The sequence below is a fragment of the Mustelus asterias genome, chromosome 14 (genome assembly GCF_964213995.1).
Source record: "Mustelus asterias chromosome 14, sMusAst1.hap1.1, whole genome shotgun sequence".
NCBI lineage: Eukaryota > Metazoa > Chordata > Chondrichthyes > Carcharhiniformes > Triakidae > Mustelus > Mustelus asterias.
Window position 1 is genome coordinate 104,854,369 of NC_135814.1, and position 22,967 is coordinate 104,877,335.

Consider the following 22,967-nt stretch of genomic DNA (forward strand, 5'->3'; position numbering starts at 1 on the left):
GGCCCAGCAATTACATCTCTTGTCTCCCTGAGCAGTCTAGGATAGATGCCATCAGGCCCTGGGGATCTGTCAGTTTTAATGTTACCTAAAAAACCTAACACTTCCTCCCTTGTAATGGAGATTCTCTCTAACGGGTCAACACCTCCCTCTGAGACACGCCCAGTCAACAAGTCCCTCTCCTTTGTGAATACCGATGCAAAGTATTCATTTAGGATCTCCCCTATTCCCTTGGGTTCTAAGAATAATTCCCCTCCTTTGTCCCCGAGAGGTCCGACTTTTTCCCTGACAACTCTTTTGTTCCTAACATATGAATAAAATGCCTTAGGATTCTCCTTAATCCTATCTGCCAAGAACATTTCATGACCTCTTTTTGCCCTTCTAACTCCCCGTTTGAGTTCTTTCCTACTCTCTCTATTCCTCCAGAGCGAGATCATGGCATAAGGTCATGAATGTAGCCCAATCCATCACGCAAACCAGCCTCCCAACCATTGACTCTGTCTACACTTCCGCTGCCTCGGAAAAACAGCCAGCATAATCAAGGACTCCACTCACCCCGGACATTCTCTCTTCTACCTTCTTCCGTTGGGAAAAAGATACAAAGGTCTGAGGACACGTACCAACCGACTCAAGAACAGCTTCTTCCCTGCTGCCGTCAGACTTTTGTATGGACCCTACCTCGCATTAAGTTGATCTTTCTCTACACCCTAGCTATGACTGTAACACTACATTCTGCACTCTCTCCTTTCCTTCTCTATGAATGGTATGCTTGTCTGTATAGCGTGCAAGAAACAATACTTTTCACTGTACCAGTACCAATAATAAATCAAATCAAATCAAAACATTGTAGAAAAGTCTTGTTGGCGGGAATCACAGTCTGAATCCTGCAACATCTCTGAAGTGATTGGGCAGATACATATGTGGCCCATGCTTCGAACTGCTTAGTACAGAATCATTGTCCTTAATATCTTTCTCAACACTGTGCGGGGAAGGGGTGAATGGATTCAAATATGTAGACAGCCCATGCTCAGCATGGGGGAGCCTTCAGTTAGCAGGTGATTACATAACTAGCTCCAGCTGCATCCCTCTTTGTAAAGTCTACATTATTTTCTTAAACAGAATGGAAACTAACCAAACAAGACAACATATTGTCGGCACTGCAGACTAATAAAACACAACTTGCTGACTACAATCGTGTGGCTACATTCCCTTTGAGCTTCAATGCTTTGGTTCGAATCAGACAAGTTCGTTCTCAGCCCAGAGGACAAGTACCTTTATGACAGGAGGTTTCCAAATGGAGAATGTCTCGCCACGAGTTCCCTTTTGAAGAAGCAGTCTCGCCATCATTTTAACCAAATCATTACAAAAAAAATTGCTGATCTATTTTTCTGCTTCCTTTCTCTGGCGTTTGATTTTTAACCATAAGCAGAAACAAGAACATTCAGAAACTCTGTTGGTGCATTACTGAACCTTTACATTCATTTAGGTCTCTTTCAGTGATTCTTCTTGACTTTGTATTAGTAACTTTAAAGTTTTTAAAGTTTATTTATTAGTGTCACAAGTAGGCTTACATTTACACTGCAATGAAGTTACTGTGAAAATCCCCTAGTCGCCACACTCCGGCACCTGTTCAGGTACACTGCGGGAGAATTTAGCATGGCCAATGCACACTAACCAGCACGTCTTTCGGACTGTGGAGGAAACCGGAGCACCCGGAGGAAACCCACACAGACACCGGGAGAATGTGCAAACTCCACACAGACAGTGTGACCCAAGCCAGGAATCAAACCTGGGTCCCTGGCACTGTGAGGCAGCAGTGCTAACCACTGTGCCACCAACATTCAGATATCACCTTTGACATAGTAACATGTCCCCAGGTCTTTTAACAGAGGAGTTAGACCATAAGGCATAGGAGCAGAAGTAGGCCATTCGGCCCATCGAGTCTGCTCCACCATTCAATGTAATCGTGACTGATCTGATGTGATAATCCTCAACCCCACTTACCGTCTTATCCCCATAACCCTCGATTCCCTTACTGATTAAAGATCCATCACAGTCTTGAACATACTTAACGACCCAGCCTCTACAGCCCTCTGCGGTAAAGAATTCCATTGATTCACTCCCAAAGTCCACCTCACTTCTGTTCTAAATGGACGACTCCTTACTCTGAGATGATGCTCTCTGGTCCTGGATTCTTCCTCGAGGGGAAACAACCTCTCAGCATCGACCCTGTCAATCCCACTGAGAATCCGATATGCCTCAAAAAGGTTGTCTCTCATTCTTCTAAACTCCAACGAGTTATCTTGACACTGAGGGGATATTTGATGAGGATAATCAAAAGCCTGGACCTGGTCTTTTGCAATTATTTTATGGGAAAAAGAGGTTCCATAAAAGCCGCCAATCAGAATTCCAAAATGGAATTTAAATCTGGCGCTAACACAGGTTACCCATAGCTTTTGTTGCATTATTCAAGACCAATTTTCTACACCGTGTATAGGAATGTGGTGTTCCAGATATAGGAACCTGGGAATATCACTTACTTCACCAGATAATTACATATGAGGGAGGTAATTCACTCTGTCTTAATTCATCCATCCAGAGATCTCAGTGAAGGAGTCAAGTTAGAAAACAGATCTCTACACAAAGGGCAATGGAAGTTTGGAATTCTCCTGCAAATGGCAATTATTGACATGAATAGATTTATTAACCAAAGGTATTAGGGGATACAGAGCAAAGGCGGGTGTACTGAGTTAGATCTCAGGGAACAGGTTCGAGGGGATTAAGTGGGCTAATCTTGTTCTGATGTTACCAACTCTGTATAGCATCCAGTTATTGAAGTAATCTCAAGGCTTTCGCTTCCACTATTGGAAGTCTATTCCAGATGTCGTGCAAGGAAGAATTTCCTGACACTGATGATTCTTCTCATTTGCATTGAGGATTCTTTGTCCTACTCGTGTGATTTGAGTTCACCCTGTCACCTCTCTGACTGTTCCCAGGCTGAAAAGCACAAATATTTCAAAATGAGTTGCATCAAGTTTGTGTGGTTTGTTTGTTGTTTGTTGTTCCCCGTGGGGAATTGTGAGAGCTCGCCGGCCTGTTACTTGGTGATCAACATGTCTTTAGGATTGACACAACTGTCGATGATGTAATGTTAAAACCAGCATTTATTTTTCCCAAAGTTGACCAAATATGAATAAATGTGCAGATGAAACACAAATTCAGAGTAATTAAAACATCATGGAACAGTCTTTCTAAACCTTTCAGTTTCTCACCACTCTCTCCCTGTCCAACACTGTTTAAAATCCCATTGCTTTAATCAAGTGTTGTGAAGCGGGGGTTGATCTTCTCTGAGAACTAACACCTAACCACTCAAAGAGGAGTCCCTCACCTCAATCTGTTAGAGTGTGTGAGAGAAATAGTACGATCGGCTCGTCAGCAACTTTGTGGTTAAATCAAAATAACTCCCTGATTCTCCCTGTAAAATCAACAAATAACACTATTTATCTAACTAGCAGTGAACAAGTTAACTAAACTATTAACAAACCAAATAAAACACGATTCTAATGGATTCTGTTTAGATAAATGCAATTCCCACTTTGTAACAGAAAAAATTTTTTTTAGTCACTCTCAAAATACAACCAGGTTTTATCTTCCAGAATCTTCTGTCTTCATTGCTGATTTTGTGTGTCTGGAACCTCTGTCTGCTTTACTATCTGTCTGGAACCTCTGTCTGCTTTACTATCTGTCTGGAACCTCTGTCTGCTTTACTATCTGTCTGGAACCTCTGGCTTTCTGCTATAGCAAAGAGTAGTTGCTATCGCTTATACTCCTGATGACATACTGACATCCCCACAATAGGATTGGTTCTCAGGTTACCCAAACATTAAATTTAAATCTAATAGGCTGCTGTTAGCCAAGTGCCTAGTTTAAACTGATTGGGCAAAATTCAAAAACAGTCTGTTGTCTTGGCAACGATTCTGCCTTCCCTCGCAATACAATGTTTCAGTCTGTGTACTCAATACGCACCTGCAATTTTCATTTTTTTTAAACTCTCAAGTACAGAAAAAAACACATCGCCTTAACGACAGATAATTTTACAAACTCCAACTTCACAACACAAGCTTCCGGTCACTTCTCTCCGGTTTCACTTCTAGCTCCCAGTCCCAGTTTGTCTTATTACCCTTTTATGAACTAACTTGGGATGTTTCTCTGGTGTTTAGGACATTATATGGATGTAAACTGTTGTTGTTTTTTTTTAATCTGCTGCACTTAAGGTTTCAAGAAATTCCCAAAAACCTTGGCATTTGAACTGTTCCATAACTGCCCACAGATTCCACCTACTCCCTCCTCATCTTCTGTTCTGGGCAGCAACTCTAAGGCATCACAATCTCTGCTAGCTAAGGAGAAGCAGATTAGAACAATTGCTGCCGATAACCTGTCAGGAAGTTCACTCCAGATTCTAACCACCCTCCGAGTGAAAATCCTTTCTCCTTTGCATCATTTTTACTCCTTTTGCTTATTATTTTCTGCCCTGTGACAATGTCCAATACAGTCCTCTGAACAAAAAGCAGTCTACTTATTCGACTAGAGGATAATGTTTCCAAAATTTCTCATATCCCGCAATAACTTCAGTCAGGGGAAAGCTCATCATATTCCTTTTGCAAGTTAGCACAGCAGAGAATAATGGACACAGCATGCATAGGTACTGCAGAGGGGAGTTGCAATCCTGATACTAATTGAGGGAGAGCACTGTTCATTATATTAGCTGAATTACGGTGTCCCTGATGCAATTCATGGGTGCTGGGAGGTCTCTGATTATCCGAACAAGTGAGAGCCTTCACAGGATGGGACTGCACACTGGATGGTTTCTATCTGCACTGCCCCATGACTCATCTTCAGTTAAGACCATCCATACTGAGTCTGGAGTAACAGGTACGGGTTTTAGTAAAAGCTGTGTTTGAGCAGGGGCAGAGTGAGGCGATCTATGATTTGGAACTAGGTGGAAATCATAACTGAAAGGGATGAGAGCTTGGAACTCAGCTTGGGGATCAAAAGGGACACCATTGGTGCAAACCCCAATTCTCTGTTGTTGTCCTTCAGCTGACTTTCTATCCAATCTGCTACATTCTCTATTGGATGTTCTTGAAGCTTCAGTCTTTGAGTAGCCGTTTCATAAATACCTTCTGGAAATATTTACACTCCATGCCCTTTATTGATAGCTTAGAAACCTGATAATCAGACTTGTGGGCGCACGGTGGCACAGTGGTTAGCACTGCTGCCTCATAGCGTCAGGGACCCGGGTTCAATTCCCGGCTTGGGTCGCTGTCTGTGTGAAGTTTGCACATTCTCCCTGTGTCTGTGTGGGTTTCCTCCAGGTGCTCCGGTTTCCTCCCACAGACTGAAAGATGTGCTGGTTAGGTGTATTGGCCCGAACAGGCGCTGGTGTGTGGCAACTAGGGGATTTTCACAATAACTTCTTTGCAGCGTTAATGTAAGCTTACGTGTGACCAAAAACTAACTTTAAACTTTTAAACAAATCTGCACTGGCTATCTGAATAAACCTAAATTCTAAATGTTTAGGCATTTTATCACAGCTACAACTGATATTAGACTATCTGATCTATAATTACCTGGGTTACGCTCTGCGCACATTTTAGAAGAATGCAGGTTTACATGACTATTTTCTAGGTCCCTGTGTAGGGAATTCTTAAAAAAGGTGATCAGAAACTCTGCTACTTCCCTTTCAATAATCAACGTCTCTGATACATAGGCTCTGGTACATCACTGAGTTCTGCCAACTTTTGCACAACGTTTCTACAGTTGAAATGAAATTTCTAAGAAATGAAGTTCTCAATTTATTTTTATTAATTCATGGGCTGTGGACGCTTGCTGGCTGGGCCAGTATTTATTGCCGCCTAATTGCTGTTAGGGAGGGAGTTCCAGGGTTTTGACCCAGCGACAGTGAAGGAATGGCCGACATATTTCCAGGTCAGGAAGGTGAGTGGCTTGGAAGGGAACATCCAGGTGGTGGTGTTCCCAGGTACCTGCTGTACTTGTCCTTAGAGATGGTAGTGGTCACGGGTTTGGAAGGTGCTGCCTAAGTAGCCTTGGTGAGTTCCTGCAGTGCATCTGGTACAGTGTTGGTACTGTATGTGGTGGTGGAGGGGGTGAATGTTTAAAGTGATAGATGTGGTGCCAATCAAGCGGGGCTGCTTTGTCCTGGATGGTGTTGAGCTTCGAGTGTTTTTGGAGCTGCACCCATCCAGGCAAGTGGAGAGTATTCCATCCCACTCCCGACTTGTGCCTTGTAGATGATGGAGAGGCTTTGGGAGTCAGGGGATGAGTTACTCACCACAGGACTTCCAACATCGGACCTGGTCTTGCAGCCACAGTATTTATATGGTCAGTCCAGTTTAGTTCCTGGTAAATTGCTACTCCCAGGATGTTGATAAAGGGGATTCAGTGATGGTAATGCCATTGAATGTCAAGGGCTGATGGTTAGATTCTCTCTTGGTAATTGCCATTTGTCTCATGCGTGGGACATGGGTGTCGCTGGCTGGGCCAGCATTTATTGTCCATCCCTAGTTGCCCTTGAGAAGGTGGTGGTGAGCTGCCTTCTGGAATCCATGCACTGTGGGTTGACCCACAATGCCGTTAGGGAGGGAATTCCAGGATTTTGACCCAACCACTCCGAAGGAATGGAAATTTATTTTCAAGTCAGGATGGTGAGTGGCTTGGAGGGGAACTGGCAGGTGGTGATGTTTCCAGGTATCTGCTGCCCTTGTCCTTTTAGATGGAAGTGGTTGTGGGTTTGGAAGGTGCTGTCTAAGGATCTTTGGTGAATTGCAGCAGTGCATCTTGGATAGTACACACTTCTGCCTTCGATTATATATATATTGTCCAGGTCTCGCTGCATCTGCACCTGGATTGCTTTAATTGGTACATTACTTTCCTCCACTGCAGCCGTGTTTACTGCCATCATTTTGAAAATAACGCTGTCATATTTTGCATTTATGTTCACTTTCAATCATTAAACTCGATTCTTCATTGGATTTGTCTTGCTCTCTCACTCATCTTTTGCTTTTTAATGCACTTTTCCTTTCCTACTTCCTTCTAAACTATCTGCTATTCTTTCTCCACATTGCCTGTCCAAATCTCCTTTCCTCAAAATGAAGTACAATGCTCTGAAATGCATCTGCCCTTTGTCTAGCCACAATGTTTGAGGGGGTAGTTCTAGGTTACTCTGCAATGGGAAACACTAACCTTCCGCGCATCCTTCACAAACCAGCGCCTCTTCAAGTAGATCTCTCCTGAGACAATCTCGAGTCAGGGGTGTGTTCTGCAGAACTTGTGGGATGGGTGGGAAGGGGAGGGGGTAGGTAGCTGCACCATTAAATTTTTAAAGTTTATTTATTAGTGTCACAAGTAGGCTTACATTAACACTGCAGTGAAGTTACTGTGAAAATCCCCTAGTCGCCACACTCCGTCGCCTGCTCGGGTACACTGAGGGAGAATTTAGCCAATGATTTGATTGTCACATGTATTGGGATACAGTGAAAAGTATCGTTTCTTGCGTGCTATACAAAGCATACCGTTCAGAGAGAAGGAAAGGAGAGGGTGCAGAATGTAGTGTTACAGTCATAGCTAGGGTGTAGAGAAAGATCAGCTTAATATAAGGTAGGTCCATTCAAAAGTCTGACAGCAGTTGGGAAGAAGCTGTTCTCGAGTCGGTTGGTATGTGACCTCAGACTTTTGTATCTTTTTCCTGAGGGAAGGTGGTGGAAGAGAGAATGTCCGGGGTGTATGGGGTCCTTGATTATGCCGGCTGCTTTTCCAAGGCAGCGGGAAGTGTAGACGGAGTCAATGGATGGGAGACTGGTTCGAGTGATGCACCTAACCCGCACATCTTTGGACTGTGGGAGGAAACCAGAACGCTTGGAGGAAACCCACGTAGACACGGGGACAACATGCAGTCTCCACACAGACAGTGACACAAGCCGGGAATTGAACCCGGGTCCCTAGCGCTGTGAGGCAGCAGTGCTAACCACTGTGCCACCCTACACAATCTGTAATCCCACAAACCAGCTTATCCCTCACTCTAGCATAACCGGCTGAAGTCTTCAGTCTTGTTGGCCCCCCTGCCAACGAGAACAGAGAATCTGGCGCTCAGCCGAATCTCCATTCACAGCAGCGGGACTGGATAATCCCAGCCCCAGCGAGGTCGGAGAATTCCTGCTCACGTCTAGCAGCTCTGGCACAAAGAAGAATGGAGACGAGCACATCAGGAGCAGCAGCAGGTTTCCCTAATGACGAGGTGTCAGGCCGGTGAAGCTCCAACATAGACCTTGCGTGCCCCAAACAGCAGAGACAGCATCTTATTTATTAGTGTCACAAGTCAGCTTACATTAACACTGCAATGAAATTACTGTGAAAATCCCACACTCCTGTTCAAGTACACTGAGGGAGAATTTAGCACGACCAATGCTAACCATCTTTCGGACTGAGGGGAAAAACCGGAGCACCTGGAGGAAAACCATGTAGACATGGGGAGAACATGCAGGCTCCCCACAGACAGTGACCCAAGTCAGGAATCCCTGGCACAGTGAGGCAGCAGTGCTAACCACTGTGCCACACCATGCATTGAAGGAAGTCAGAGATTGGCAATGTTATGAAAATGGGAATAAACAATCTCTCTCATTGAGAGGATAAGACATCGCAAATTCAGCTTGGGATCAAACAGGACACAGAGTGCAAACCATCAGCTTCAACCTGAAGGTGATAGCTCGGGTCTTTCCCATGTTTAACCTGGAAGGCAACTGCGGGTCATCCAGAACTGGCTGCTGGGCAAGCAGACAACATGGAGTCAGCGGACGAGCCAAGAGATGTAGAAAGGTGGAGCTGGGAGTTACAAATGTCAATGTGGAACTTAACCTCATGTTTTCAGATGAGTTTGCCAACAGGCAGTGTATAAGCGAGGAAAAGGAGAGAGCCAAGGATAGAAGCAAATTACTGCGGATGCTGGAATCTGAAACCAAGAGAAAATGCTGGAAAATCTCAGCAGGTCTGGCAGCATCTGTAAGGAGAGAAAAGAGCTGACGTTTCGAGTCCAGATGACCCTTTGTCAAAGAATAGATCCTTTCGGAATTTCATAGGTTATACAGATGGAATCAGTCACATCTCATACTAATAGGTTATTTATTTTATTAGTCACAAGTTGGCTTACATTAACACTGCAATGAAGTTACTGTGAAAATCCCCTAGTCGCCACACTCCGGCGCCTGTTCGGGTACACTGAGGGAGAATTTAGCACGGCCAATGCACTCTAACCAGCACGTCTTTCAGACTGTGGGAGGAAACCGGAGCACCCGGAGGAAACCCACGCAGACGCGGGGAGAATGTGCAGACTCCACACAGAGTGACCAAAGCTGCGAATCGAACCTGGATCCCTGGCGCTGTGAGGCAGCAGTGCTCGCCGCTTGCTATTGCTGGAAACCTACTTTTTAGACCCGAATGAAGTTCAATAATCAAGAGAAGAGGTCAAACTTGAAATTCATAGTAAGAACATGTTCTCGGCACAACATCGTGGGTGGGCCAAAGGGCCTGTTCTGTGCTGTACTGTTCTATGTTCTAACTTGGTTGCAAACAGCACTAAGTACATTTCCAATTTTCCTATACATCCAGAATTTAATTCAGATATCTATTAGCTAAATAAAGAACAATATTTCTTAATGTGGAACATGGCGATGATCTTCTCCCTCCTGCTTTAACTTTTAGCCTCACATTTTATTCAGCGGGTAATTAGCAACCAGAGTTCCAAAAGGTCACCAAGGAATAAGGAAGACACACCTTTAAATGTGATGTTGTAATTAGTTTTATTTACACCACAATAGCAAGTTGTCATAATGTGGTACAAAATACTGGACTCCTAATAAAGTCAAAAATGAAGTCTGTACTGTCAAGGAGATACACCGTTGGTCAGTTTGAAAGTCTGACCCATTTCAACAGGCAAATGAAGACCATCAAAAGCTACCACAATAAGGCTATCACCAATAAAGTAGGTCCATATAATAATTGATTGTGGCTAAAATACAGAAAATCAGTTCACTGGTACTGATAACAATGGTGGTGTCATTTTTTTTTGAGTGTGGATAGGTACAAAGAAGGTTAAAATATAGTTACAACTTCCATTACTACATACCGGAAATAAAAGTGTTTGGATGAACAAACTTTAAAATCCATCTCACACATTTTTCATCCCCTCCAACTGGAAAAGAAACAAAAGGCGCCTCCACTATGGAGCACAAAATGTAATACACCGTAACGTGATACTTTGTCGTCAATATCAAAACACGGAGGGAGGTGTGGCGGACAGGTTGCCATCGCTCCTGCTTCGTAACTACAATACTGCCCCCCCCAAAAAAACCTCTCTTTGTAAATATTCATCCACATCGATCACAATACACAACTGCTAAGTGGATTACCGCTACACGATTTATGGTGGCAGAGATGAAGAACAGCTGCGATGAAAGGTTAACTGTTTATGATCTTAAATACTTAGTCCAGAAAAAAAATTGCTGGTCTCCAAAGGGTCGACCCTAAGAAGACACAGGCAGTTAACAGTTTTACAATTTTTTTTTTGCTGTGTGTTCTTAAAATTTTATATGCAGATTATGCAATATTCTACTGGTAATGACACAAGTGCTAGTTTTTTTTTGTCAAATTTAAGTATCAATTTATAACAGTATTAAAGAGTGATATTTGAAGATATTTCAATAAGACAAGAGGCATCTCCTTCTGAGGTTTACTAATATGTTCATCAGAAAAAATGTCAAAACCTCATCTGTAGACGCCAAGAAGAAATAATGCGAAACCTGGTAAGCCGCCCTGGAAATAACTTTGCGAATTGCGTGCATACCTGTACAGAACAAATGGTATCTCTGCTGTGGCACATGCAAGCTCACTATCTCCCATTGAATGAAAAAAAAATAAAACACAGTTCAATGCCCCTTAAAAGGAAACAAACCAATGGGCCCTCTTAAAACAATGTTTAAATTCACCTTATCAAAAGAAGGAATGAATACATAACTCCACTTGTTTAAAGGAATGTTTAACATCAAGAGTAGATGCAAACAGTTTCTTAAAAGTCACAGAATTGATGTGTTAATTGCTTTGCAATCAAACATACATAATCCCATAGAAAGTGTGGAACACTGTCTTAAAGATTACAGCTGGTTATATTTTATGTTGTGTAAATCTGTTTTAAAACAAAAATACAGTAGTGCCCTTATTCAGTGTTGTCAAACATCTCACACACGCACACATGCTCCACATACTCCTCACAGCGCTAAATTCATTAAGCTTCAAGCAGCCATTACAAAAGGAGGAATGAAAACCATTTACTCAGAGGAAAAAGTTACTAGTTAATGACCCCCATGTCAGTTGTCCCATAAATTCCGGAGTGAGCGTGCTTGTGTACATTAACAGATGGCAGGACAGTGCGCCTCCTCTCCCACACTCCAGTGATAATGCTGTTTTACAACTCGAGCTTCAACTAGCATTAGTCACATTCTGTGGCCAACCCAAGCACCTGCAGAATCGAGTCAAGTCCGGGCCCAAGACCAAGCACCTTCCACCCCTGTCAATAGCTGATAAGCACAGCTCACAGGCACACACCGTAAAAACAAATCAGTCTTTGGACAAAAACACCATCACAACCTTCCTTCCTTGGTTTCAGAGTGATGCAACTGAAAACCTTAATGCTTAACTCCCCCCTAGCAAACGGCAGCCTTCTGCAGTGCAACCAGTTACAAATATCAAATATAGTATCACTGTAGTATTACTCATATTTAAATGGGTATGATATCACCTTGCAATACTATTCTTACAAGACTTCATTTATAAATCTACTTAGAACAGATCATATAGTAATATACACCAACTGGAATCATTACACAATGTTTGAACAAGATCCCTCACTCCAGGTTCCTTCCTCCTGAAAAAAACTCCAGTTCACGTCTTTAAACTACGCTCCGTGTTGGAAAACAAAAGAAGGAAAATTAAAATTAGACTGGAACCGAGGAGTAATCACAAAAAAAAGTCATAAAAAGAACGGAAGAATTTCAGCAAAATATCAGTGGGAAAGGTAACTGGAATTCTTACCAAAAAAGTAACTTTAAAAAAAAACCAAGTTATTAGGTCTTATGAAAGATGGTTTAAAAACTTGTAAAGATTTCTTTGTATAAAAGTAGATATTATTTTGTTAAATGGTTTACCAGGAGTAAAAATAAACACAAATAAAAAAAAAAGTAATGATTAAGGTAGTTGCCAAGTGACTTAAACATATTGGCTTACCACAAACATTCATAGTGAGGTATGCCTCCAAGTGTCCATCTGTTCCCATCTTCAACTAAAAGCCATCACTTTCCCTGTTAAGTGCCCACCTAATAAAAATCAAACTTGGTCTGCTAAGAAAACGTTTATACATGATTATCTTCTGTACTATTAACAAATTACCTGGGCTGCTCGTCAAAAAAACCTCTGCCCATCTAATGGATAACAGATTATCAGTTTAGGTTTTCAGTTTTTTTTAAAATTAGAAATGAGGGCCACGGAAGTGGACGTCTGGAAAAAAAAATCCTGCAATCATGCTTTTGAGTAACATTCCAATCTTCAAACATGTTTACCAGTCGCAGTTCAACCTAACACATGCTTTGTTATTGGTTGATTCCCTATACTACTCAGTGTTATATTATAACTCACCAGAATAAGTAAAGCAGGTCCCTAATGACAACCTGCTAATTTCCAACAGTATGTCTGCCACTCTGGACTGGCAACTACCTTAAAATAGGTTAGGATTTGTTTGGAAAAACAGCAAAAATTGGTACTCCGACAGGGTAGGAAAATCCAGGCAGAGACCCGATCTCAGATATTTTGTTTTGTTTTTGCACGCATGCCAGAAAACACAAGGCTTCTTCACCACCATATTTCCACGTAACAATAGTGGAGGAATCATTTCCACACTTTTAAGGCATTGTTCCTCAATTCAAAAATCAGCAACCATCTTGTTGATAAAAAGGCACAAACACTCATGTCTTCGTAGGGATTCTTAGGAAAACACCCCCTCAGTTCTCTTCCATTCTGGTATAGTCTTTCTCTCCACACTGTAAATGTTCTCTGGATAATTACTGTACGCCACATGATTTTGTTGAGATTACAATCAATGCATCTGGACTTTGTAGATGGCATTAAATCCTTCGCTTAAGGACAAGAACATTACAAACAGTGGTTGACTGCCTGAGACAGGAGAACTTTTGAGTAGGTAAACTCAAGAGCAGGACTTTGAGATTACACCTCCCTGGTGACTCTGCAAAGTTAAACGCTGGCTGTTCCACAAGCCTATTTCAGGAATGGACAGAGGTAAAAAATCTTTACGTTTTTATTGCCAGCATTTTTGCCCAGTTGTCCTCGGATTCACCACAGCAGGACACAGGAGATGCAGAATGAAGTCTTGGCAGAGTTAGAGAAATAAAGATATTGTGTGCAAAAGAGAGAACTCCAGCTGGCAACTACATAGGTGGTTCCTCCTCCATGGGTTCATCATCTGGCCTGCAGGAAAGAGAAAAGAAAATACGCTGGTAACTCACAAACAGAAAAGACAAAGGCTCTTTTAGTCAAGTTTCTGAGCTAGTCCACACACTAGCTAGTTTGTCATAACAAGTGCTGTTTTCCCAAGAAGCTAACACCGGCACCCAGCTATCAACACAGAAACAAGCCTTGTTTACAGTGTCAAAAGTGAGATATTCCTTCCTGTCTCACCTCTTCTCAGCATTAGATCCTTGTTTAACACCCATTGACAATGAAGCCATGGCCGTCACTGTGTCAGCTTCCTCCTTATCACACTTCTGCGCCTCTATCAGTGAATAGCCCACCGTAGAGGCAAAGCGCTGGAGCGACTTCCAGTATTTACCTAAGAACACATAAAAATGCCATCAATAAACATGCGTTTTATACATCTGCTGACACAGGCCTATCAGCGAGGAAGATGTAAAGTAATTAAGATTTAATTCAATAATATTTTGCTGTAAGTGGGTTCACACTTCTTAAATAGAAGACAGAAGATTCTAATGCAAACAAGCTCAGTGCCTGTCTGCTAACTAATTGCAATTTTTGGGCTTACACTATCGTAATAGGATAACTGCATCCCCCTCTATTACTGTGAAGAATTGTGTGTGAATGAACATGCTTGGGGCAAGAGTTACAATTTAATGCATTTTTATCATAATTTTCTGGAAGTATTTCAGTTTCTCACCAATAACTATTTGTCACATCTGTACAGCAAGAGTATTTTCAATGCAAGAAAGTCCTTTTACAAAAAAATTGTGAACAGGTTTATTTCCAAAATGGTATTTGCACACAGCTGGAATGGGAAGATTTTGTAAAAAGGAACTGCCCTCTAGTGGAAATATTAATTATTTGCCTTGTAATTTATATATATTAAACTAAGCTAACATTGAAAGCCCTTTGGAGACCAATTTGCAAGTACTTTGGTTGGTTTCATTTGATGAATGTGTAACATTTCCTTCCTCCACTATAAGTTTTTCCATACCAAGAAAAATTGCCAACACCTGCTTAAATAAGCAAGTCTAATTCCAGTTTACAGCAAGGGCTACGCTATGTAAACTAATGATGCCACAATGTCATTCCTTGTCCTATCTGGTGTCAGAGTAGGTTGTTACATAAATGACATCACTAGAGTAGCTTCTCTGGTTCAGTTTTGACTGAGGTTAATGGCATCAAATGGGAGAAAACTGAACCAGCTCCAATTTAAAGTTTAATGCAGGCAGCTCCTGGAACTTGTCCTGAGAGCGAAGAGACATATTTGGCTTACCTGCTTGATTTAAATAAGCAAATTTAAATAATGCAAGTGCGATATTACAGGGAGCATCTATCGGTCTGTCTTAAAGAAAAAATTAAATACACAAGGTTTTGTTGATATACAAATTAATCTCAATGTTTTCAGCAATGCTAAATGTACTAACTACCCCTCAGTATTTGTCAAGTGTTTAAACCACCTTATCCGATTCAAACTTTATGATAATTTCTGGCTTAAAAGAGGCAGCATGGTGGCACAGTGGTTAGCACTGCTGCCTCACAGCACCAGGGACCCGGGTTCAATTCCCGACTTGGGTCACTGTCTGTGTGGAGTTTGCACGTTCTCCCCGTGTCTGCGTGGGTTTCCTCCGGGTGCTCCGGTTTCCTCCCACACTCCAAAGATGTGCAGGTTAGGTGGGTTGGCCATGCTAAATTGTCCCTTAGTGTCAGGGGGACTTGCTAGGATAAATGCACGGGGTTATGGGGGTAGGGCCTGAGTGAGATTGTGGTTGGTGCAGACGTGATGGGCCAAATGGCCTCCTTCTGCACTGTAGGGATTCTATGATTCTCTAAAACCCTCAAATTGATTTGTCATCTACACTTAGAAGTATAAATAATGGTTATTTCTTAGCTTCTGCCTTTTTAGTTATTCCTCCCATCACTCGTGGCTTGCACGAGTGATATTAACCTGTAATTTCAGCTGCTGTTCAAACATATATTGAGGGGTTCAAAAAAGGTTTACAAAGTAAGAAAAGACTCGATGGCTGCCACAAGCCATCCGATATTCCAAGTTGACCAGTTTGTGGGTAGTTCCAATGTGAATTACCACTCAGATATACCATGACTCCCTTCTAATAGATTTCATATTTGCTGATCCATAGAAACCCAACAGTGCAGAAATAGGCCATTTGGCCCATCGGGTCTGTACCGACTCTCTGAAACAGCATCCCACCCAGGGCCTCCCCTTCACCCTATCCCCGTAATCCCGCACATTCACCATGGCTAATCCACCCAACCTGCACATCTTGGGACACTAAGGGTCAATTTAGCATGGTCAACCTGCCTAACCTCCACATCTCTGGACACTAAAGCTACAATTTAGCATGGCCAATCCCCTTAACCTACACATCTTTGGACTGTGGGAGGAAACCGGAGCACCCGGAGGAAACCCACGCAGACACGGGGAGCATGTGATATCAAGAACTACTTCAAAAGTTTTACTGAAAATGTACTGGACCATACATTTGTACTTCTATAAGGCTACCTCTCAAGTGAGGTCAGAACGTCTACCAGAACAATAGTTGTATGGAAAGGTGTTCTTCCAGTCTCCTCAAGACGGAGAATGAATAATTCAGCAGCAAATGGCTGGAACATGATAGGCCAAGGGACAATAGCTACAATTTATTCAGATATCAGCTAAGCCAATACATTCTGACATTATTATGGGGAGGGAGTGCATGCGAGTGGGGTAACCGTCCTCTGACTGTCTTTTAATACGGCACGCAGTCTGACAGGAGGAGACTCAAAAAACTGCCAGTGAAGCAGTAATGACCTCTCTTCCTTTCCCGCCCAAGATCAGGACCCTACCTCAATACATTTTAAAACCCAGCACAGACAACAAATTTCCATCAAACGGAATCCGAGGAGCAAAAATCATTATCTGCTTGAAAAGGTGGATTAAGCTTTAAAAAGAAATTGCCTCCAGCAATTGCAGTTCTATATGGGCTTCAACTCCTGATTTTCAATATCTCTGAAGCAAAATCTACCGCAGCCACAGATACCAGAAAGGACCAGTAACAGAGAACTCTCTTTCTGTACCTTTCAGAATTGAACTCCAATTTGGCTAAGAAAATAGCTTCTACCGTATAGTTAGTAATTCTGGATGCGCGCGCGAGCCTGAGATAATAATGTCAGAATGCGCGCGTGTGAGAGAGCGCGAGAGCCTGTGTGAGAGAGCCTGTGAAAGCGCGTGCAAATGTGTGAAAGAGTGTGCGTGTAGTGAAGGTTGGATGCAGGTTCATCTTTTAAAATTTTTTTACATCTGGAGATGGGTGGGTTTTTAAACTTGATAGAAGCTAACCCCTTTTTTGTTTTAAACTCAATAAAGCGTGACAGATTAGTTTTTTTTGCAATAAGTACAAAAATGGTTCAACATAGAGTGAGTAAATATCTTCATCCTCTCTAAATTCACACAAAACCCTGCCACTGTCAGACTTGGAGTGGTATCAGAGGAGAATAATTTTCATCCCTCAAGTGACCGGAACATAGGAAATGATGGGACCAAGCTGGGCTGATGGTTGCTTTTTCTCTGTCTCTCTCTGAAGGGAGCTGAAGAGGTTTGTTTCATATGGTCAGCGGAGTTCATAGAATCCGCTCGTGGAGGTCATGGGCAGAAAGTGGAATTTTATCACTCCAACATGTGTAGGTTAACTTGTCATGCGATTACAGAGCTAAAATATTGATATTTCCCTCTTGTCTTTCAAATGCGACATGCGGAATACCATTTTGTTAATAAATGTTTAAGCATTTTCCCCCCTTATAACGTGACCAATTGTTTGGAGTATGGCAAGGTTTCAGGTAACACAAAAAATAAATTCTCAGCTTTTAGATGTTAGTTGACAACACGCCTTGTAAAATTCTGCCCTGACGCAAAGGGGTGCGAACTCAGTCTCGCTAGGACACTAAAGGCTGTGAGGGAAGGTCTGGGGCTCATTACTCACTTTCCCCTAGCTGCAGAGAAACAGAGCTTGCTGCCAGATGCTTTATGTATACCAATACTCAGTGACATTCTGTGTGCGCATGACATCATATTTAATCTGATTTTTCTTTCCTTCCGAGGAAAAGGAAAGCTTTGAAGTTCAGCACAAGTGCGTCTGACCCACCACTAAATCAAATATCTTAAACATTAGTTAATTCAATGCAGTCAGTCACAGATACAACAGCAGAAAACCGGTATCGTCCTGTTGCTTTCCACACTCACTTTGTATTTCGATTACATTCTCAATAGAACGGACAGCATTGGGATTTGGTCTTTGTTGTAACACTTCTTGTGTGAATGGCTCAAGCTGGAGAGAAAGAAATCCAAAAACAAACAATTAACTTTTGAATGAAAAGTGCAAAATCTTTTGTGCCTTTCTTTTATTAAAGTGCAGAAATGTATTTTGCCGTTTGATGCGCAGAAGTACAAGTGCACCCCTAACATGGCAAACCTAACTGAGAACCACAATACTCTCTCTACACAAAATGGTTCTGCAGTCTCTAGATTTGTAATGTGTATACAGGAGTGAGTAGCAAGACAACTGACAAATATGTCCAGGGTCAGAAAATTCTAACTTGGAAAAACAGATGCTTCAAGTTGGAGAGATGATGGGGGCCTTTCCCAACCAGCCTGCTCTCAGATAAACCGGTCAAATCCACAGCTCTGAAAATCTCAGCAGGTCTGGCAGCATCTGTAAGGAGAGAAAAGAGCCGACCAGATGACCCTTGGTCAAAGCTAATAGGCGTGGTAGAAAGTGGGAGATATTTATACTGCACGGTGAGGGAACGAAAGATGAGACCAGGGGAAAGGCTGCTAATGGCAGCCCATAGAGAGAATAGAAGGTGTGAATGGCCAAACGGCAGAGAAGCTGAAATCAGAGGGTAAACTGTGACTGATGAAGGTTTTTTTGGGGGAGGAGGGGGGTAGAAGTAGGTGGGGGAAGAGGTAAAATTGATAAAAGGCGGGGGGGGGGGGGGGGGGGGGGGGGGAAGGAAAGCAAAAGGGGAGAAGAGGAATTCACACCTTCTATTCTCCACATTCTGCCATTCACACCTTCTATTCTATGGACTGTCATTAGCAGCCTCTGCCCTTGCTTTTGTGGCTCTGGCTTATCTTTCATTCCCTCACCCTGCAGTATAAATATCTCCCACTTTGTATGTCTTTTAGCTTTGATGAAGGGTCATCTGGACTCGGAGCTGTGGAGGCCGGGCCATTGAGTGTCTTTAAGACAGAGATAGGTAGGTTCTTGATTAATAAGGGGATCAGGGGTTATGGGGAAAAGGCAGGAGAATGGGGATGAGAAAAATATCAGCCGTGATTGAATGGCAGAGCAGACTCGATGGGCCGAGTGGCCTAATTCTGCTCCTATGTCTTATGGAAACATCAGCTCTTTTCTCTCCTTACAGATACTGCCAGATCTGCTGAGATTTTCCAGCATTTTCTCTTTTGGTTTCAGATTCCAGCATCTGCAGGAATTTGCTTTTATTTAAATCCACATCTTTGCAAGGTTAATTCCTGAAAATGTCCTGAGCCATCGTTTCCAACATCTAAATTTTGCTCTCTGCAGTTAGTGACAAAGGTTTCAAGTCACACGCGAGCATTGTCAAGATTTATTTATTCAGTTCTCTGCTGCTTTTGAAATTTGTACTTTAAAAATCAGTTTTTAAAGAGACTAAAACTGCAATGCTGAACCACTCCATTTAAACCTTTGAAACTCTCAGCAGGTCTGACAGCATCTGTGGAGAGAGAATAGAAGCAACATTTAGAGAGCCTATATCTCTCATCCAGACTTGAAATGTTGACCCTATTGTCTCCATTTTTGTTTCAGATTCCAACATTCACAGGATTTTGTTTTTATCCATTATACCTTGCTTTTGTTGGAGCACTGACTCTCCAATGATCAGCACCTACTGCACCAAATCCTTAATATCTATTTTGTTTTCTTTCTCTCAACTGTTGCGATCTGTACTCACATTTAGGAACAGAAAATAGGAATAACATTTCGAAAACCAGGAAGAAACTCGCGCATTTTAAAAGTCACGTCATCAAATACACAAGTTCCACACATTTACAGATCTCAGTACAGGAAAACATGCAATAGGAAATTAACAACACAAAACAGAAAATGCTGGAACATCTCAGCAGGCCTGGACAGCATCTGTGGAGAGAGAATAGAGCCAATGTTCCGAGTCTGGATGACCCTTCGTCAGAGTTGAAGACAAGGAAAACTGGACAAGATTTATATTGTGAGGGTGAAGGGGGGGCTGTAATTGATCAGAATGGCATAGACAAAAGGATAAAGGGAATGTAAATGGTGATGATAAAGGCTGAGAATGGTGCTAAGAGCGTCCATTAAAAGATCGGAATGTGTAAATGGTACAACAAAGGACATTAATAGAGAACAGTAAGAAATTTAATTAGTTACGAACAAGAGGACTCCTCAATAATTCCACAGTCTTCATTCTCTACCTTTATAATGAAAAGGATAGTCTGAAAAAACCCCTGCTATATTCTGCATCTTAAAGAGCAATAACACAGAAGCTCATAAGACACGGGACATGGCAGTTTACTATACCTGCACAAAATCAAAATTACAAACTGCACTGACATAGTTGCAACCCTAAGGTTAATAATTCTAGTGCCGAGAAACAGCAATGTAGCCTTGCTGCAAGTTCCAAATTTTGGAATGGTTCCAGTTGTACCGGGCAGTTGTACCCTCACTGTGCTTTCTACAGGCATAACTGATGAACGTAAGTTAGATGAATGTGAACTAGCTCCCACGATACAGATTTCTACATGGCAGCTATCCATCATTTATATTGAGCTGAAAAGACATGGGATTATTGCGCACAAAAAGAATTGGAGAATCCAAGAACAGACGCTACCTGAATTTACATCAAGCTTATATTTGAACAATAACTTCACTCGGGTTGAGATCAAACCCAAATGACTCTCCGTTGAATGGGGGAGTGGGGGGTTGAAGGGGGGTGAGGGGGCGGTGAGTGCGGGTGATGGAGGAGGTTAGCTTTTCTTTTCTGTTTGGTAAGATTTCATCTGAGGATCAACATGGAAATGTTTTCATTTAGCCGCTGCTGTTCCTCGGTGTGCAATTTTCAGGGAAAAGAAGAACAAGGCATAAGAGACACATGAAAAGCAATTTTCAAATCATCCCCGCCAATTTACATTTTGGGCTCTGCATGCAATACACTTGGGCAGTAGAATTTTTATCCACTTAATAATGCTCTGATACAAAATAAACCCTTAACTTTAAGCACGTAAACACAGCTCTTGGATGGAGATGCTTTTATGCTAAGATTACATAATATTAAATGAATGAGTCAGGATTCCCACTGAGCCTATTCAGATTTCTTCACATAATGCGGATCATATCAGTTAGATAATCATGTTCCTTGCCATTTTCTCTTTACAAATAAGAGAAAGAGTAAATCATAACAATCATCAATCTTATTTCAAATACAAATCAGTAAAATTTATCAAAGGCACTGCATTAAACATTTTAATATTTATTTTTTAAATTAATGTCAGGCAGAGGCCGGAGATCTATCAAACTGTTTATCCACTGAGGACACACCACAGGATCATGAAATTCTAATTCGATAAATTAATTTTCATTGCTGCAACAAGCACACCGTCTGGCAGCTTTAACACTTTACGCCAGTGTTGAATTCAAGTGAACATTTGCAGTTCTTTGAATTATTTGCCATATTCTATGTCCAAAACTATTCTGGAATAAGTCCAAAGCAATAAGTTTTTAACAAATAAATTCACCTACAACTGCTTTTCCTTCTACTCTCCCTCAATTAAAAAATCACAATAAAAATAAAATCAAGGTAGAAATTCACAGCCAATTTGATATGCATAGCCGTACATATTTTTTTAAAAAGGTACATCAAAGTGTTAAGCACACGATCTTGTGATTAATTTTCCTTCTGGTGCCGGATTATATATTTTTTCCACATGAAAGTCCTTGTAATGCCAAAAGCTCGTTGTAAAAGGAATTCAGAATTCAAACAAGACGACGTATGTTCCAAAATGTTCTGCACTTGCTTATGCTGGAAACATGTTAACCTACTTTACTCCTGTGCCAGGAGGGAATAATGTGCATTAATAACTGTGAAAAAGATATGGTATAGTTTACAGTCTGCAGCGAGATACTCTGTAATCTAACTGTGGCATGATACGAAGCTTGATCAAACACTTGACTCTTGGCTGTTTTGATCCCTAACCCCTCTTTCAGAAAATACTATATTTAATCCATCAAAGACCAATTTGTTTCCCTTTTTTACTAAAAGAATTATTAGCACAGGATTTAGGAGCCAAAACTTACACCATCTCCCTTTCAGCTGTAGGGTTAAAACGAAGAACAAATGCTCTGTGAACTGATGTTTGTTTTGTGAGAGAGTCCGAAAAGGAAGTGAACAAATGCTCGACAGAACACAAACGCCGTCTTATTCAAAGATGCAGTGTAGCCTACAGTCATCTTGTTCAAACGCTGCGTGCCACTGTCAGCAATAGCAAGTAGTGTGTGTCAGGTCAGAGTAATAATGTCTCCTCTGCGTTTCTGTTTCACAAGGGCCAGGCTTCTAGTCAGGTCAAGGAAACTCCAGTTAACATTTCATCACAGTTTTTCCACATGCCAATTTGATCAATTTTCCACGGTTCCAGCTGCAGCACGTATCCACACACGTGTGCTGACTTCCACTGACATTCTTCCATTTTACAAGCAGACACCAGGACTAATGTTTGACATTCCAGTGTTCTCACCACTTGAGATGTGGCAGCCTGACAAACCAAATGTCTGATTTCTCTACCCGCACCCCCCCCCCCAACCCCACTCTCTTTTAGCACTAGTCAGGATATTCCACAGTCTGTGAAAACGTCTTGCACAAATTTACAAAATATCCCCTCAAAGCAGCGCTAATGTTTTGAAGGAATCAGCAGCAAATATTAGGTCAAAGTGCACAGATTGTACATAAACACAAATGAAATCACTTGCCAAGTGCAGTGATACATGCCTGTACAATCCCTGGATAATCTGTAATCATAGTAGAGTGAATTCTTATAGGAGCTGTAATTCTCTGCTCAGTCCCTTAACGTACTGCTTCACTCTGTCTGAAAGTTCCATTATAGTCTGTATCTCAGTCCAGCCGTTGCTGTTATTCAGTCCAAACTGTGACATCGCAGGTTCCATTGACACATTTCATGGAATGTGAGGACCACACTGGTCAAACTGCGCAGTTTCGCTGCTGCCTTAATTCTGATTAAATCAGACAGATTTCACTAATTTCTAACGCTTTTGCTCCCCAGCCTTCCCTCTCAG

The 22,967-nt window shown here is 41.9% G+C and overlaps 1 protein-coding gene across 10 annotated transcripts in view; it reads right to left on the reverse strand.

The window, feature by feature from the left end:
* Window positions 1-9,851: 9,851 nt before the first annotated feature.
* Window positions 9,852-22,967, reverse strand: part of hdac4 (histone deacetylase 4) — a 444,296-nt gene continuing 431,180 nt past the window's right edge. For all 10 annotated transcript variants that reach the window (XM_078229095.1, XM_078229096.1, XM_078229098.1 and 7 more), the window contains 3 exons: window positions 17,849-17,933; window positions 13,813-13,963; window positions 9,852-13,602 (listed from right to left, as the gene is read on the reverse strand). In XM_078229095.1, the coding sequence (XP_078085221.1) occupies window positions 13,563-13,602; window positions 13,813-13,963; window positions 17,849-17,933 (276 nt within the window). In that variant the 3' untranslated portion in view covers window positions 9,852-13,562. The remainder of the gene's footprint in view (window positions 13,603-13,812; window positions 13,964-17,848; window positions 17,934-22,967) is intronic.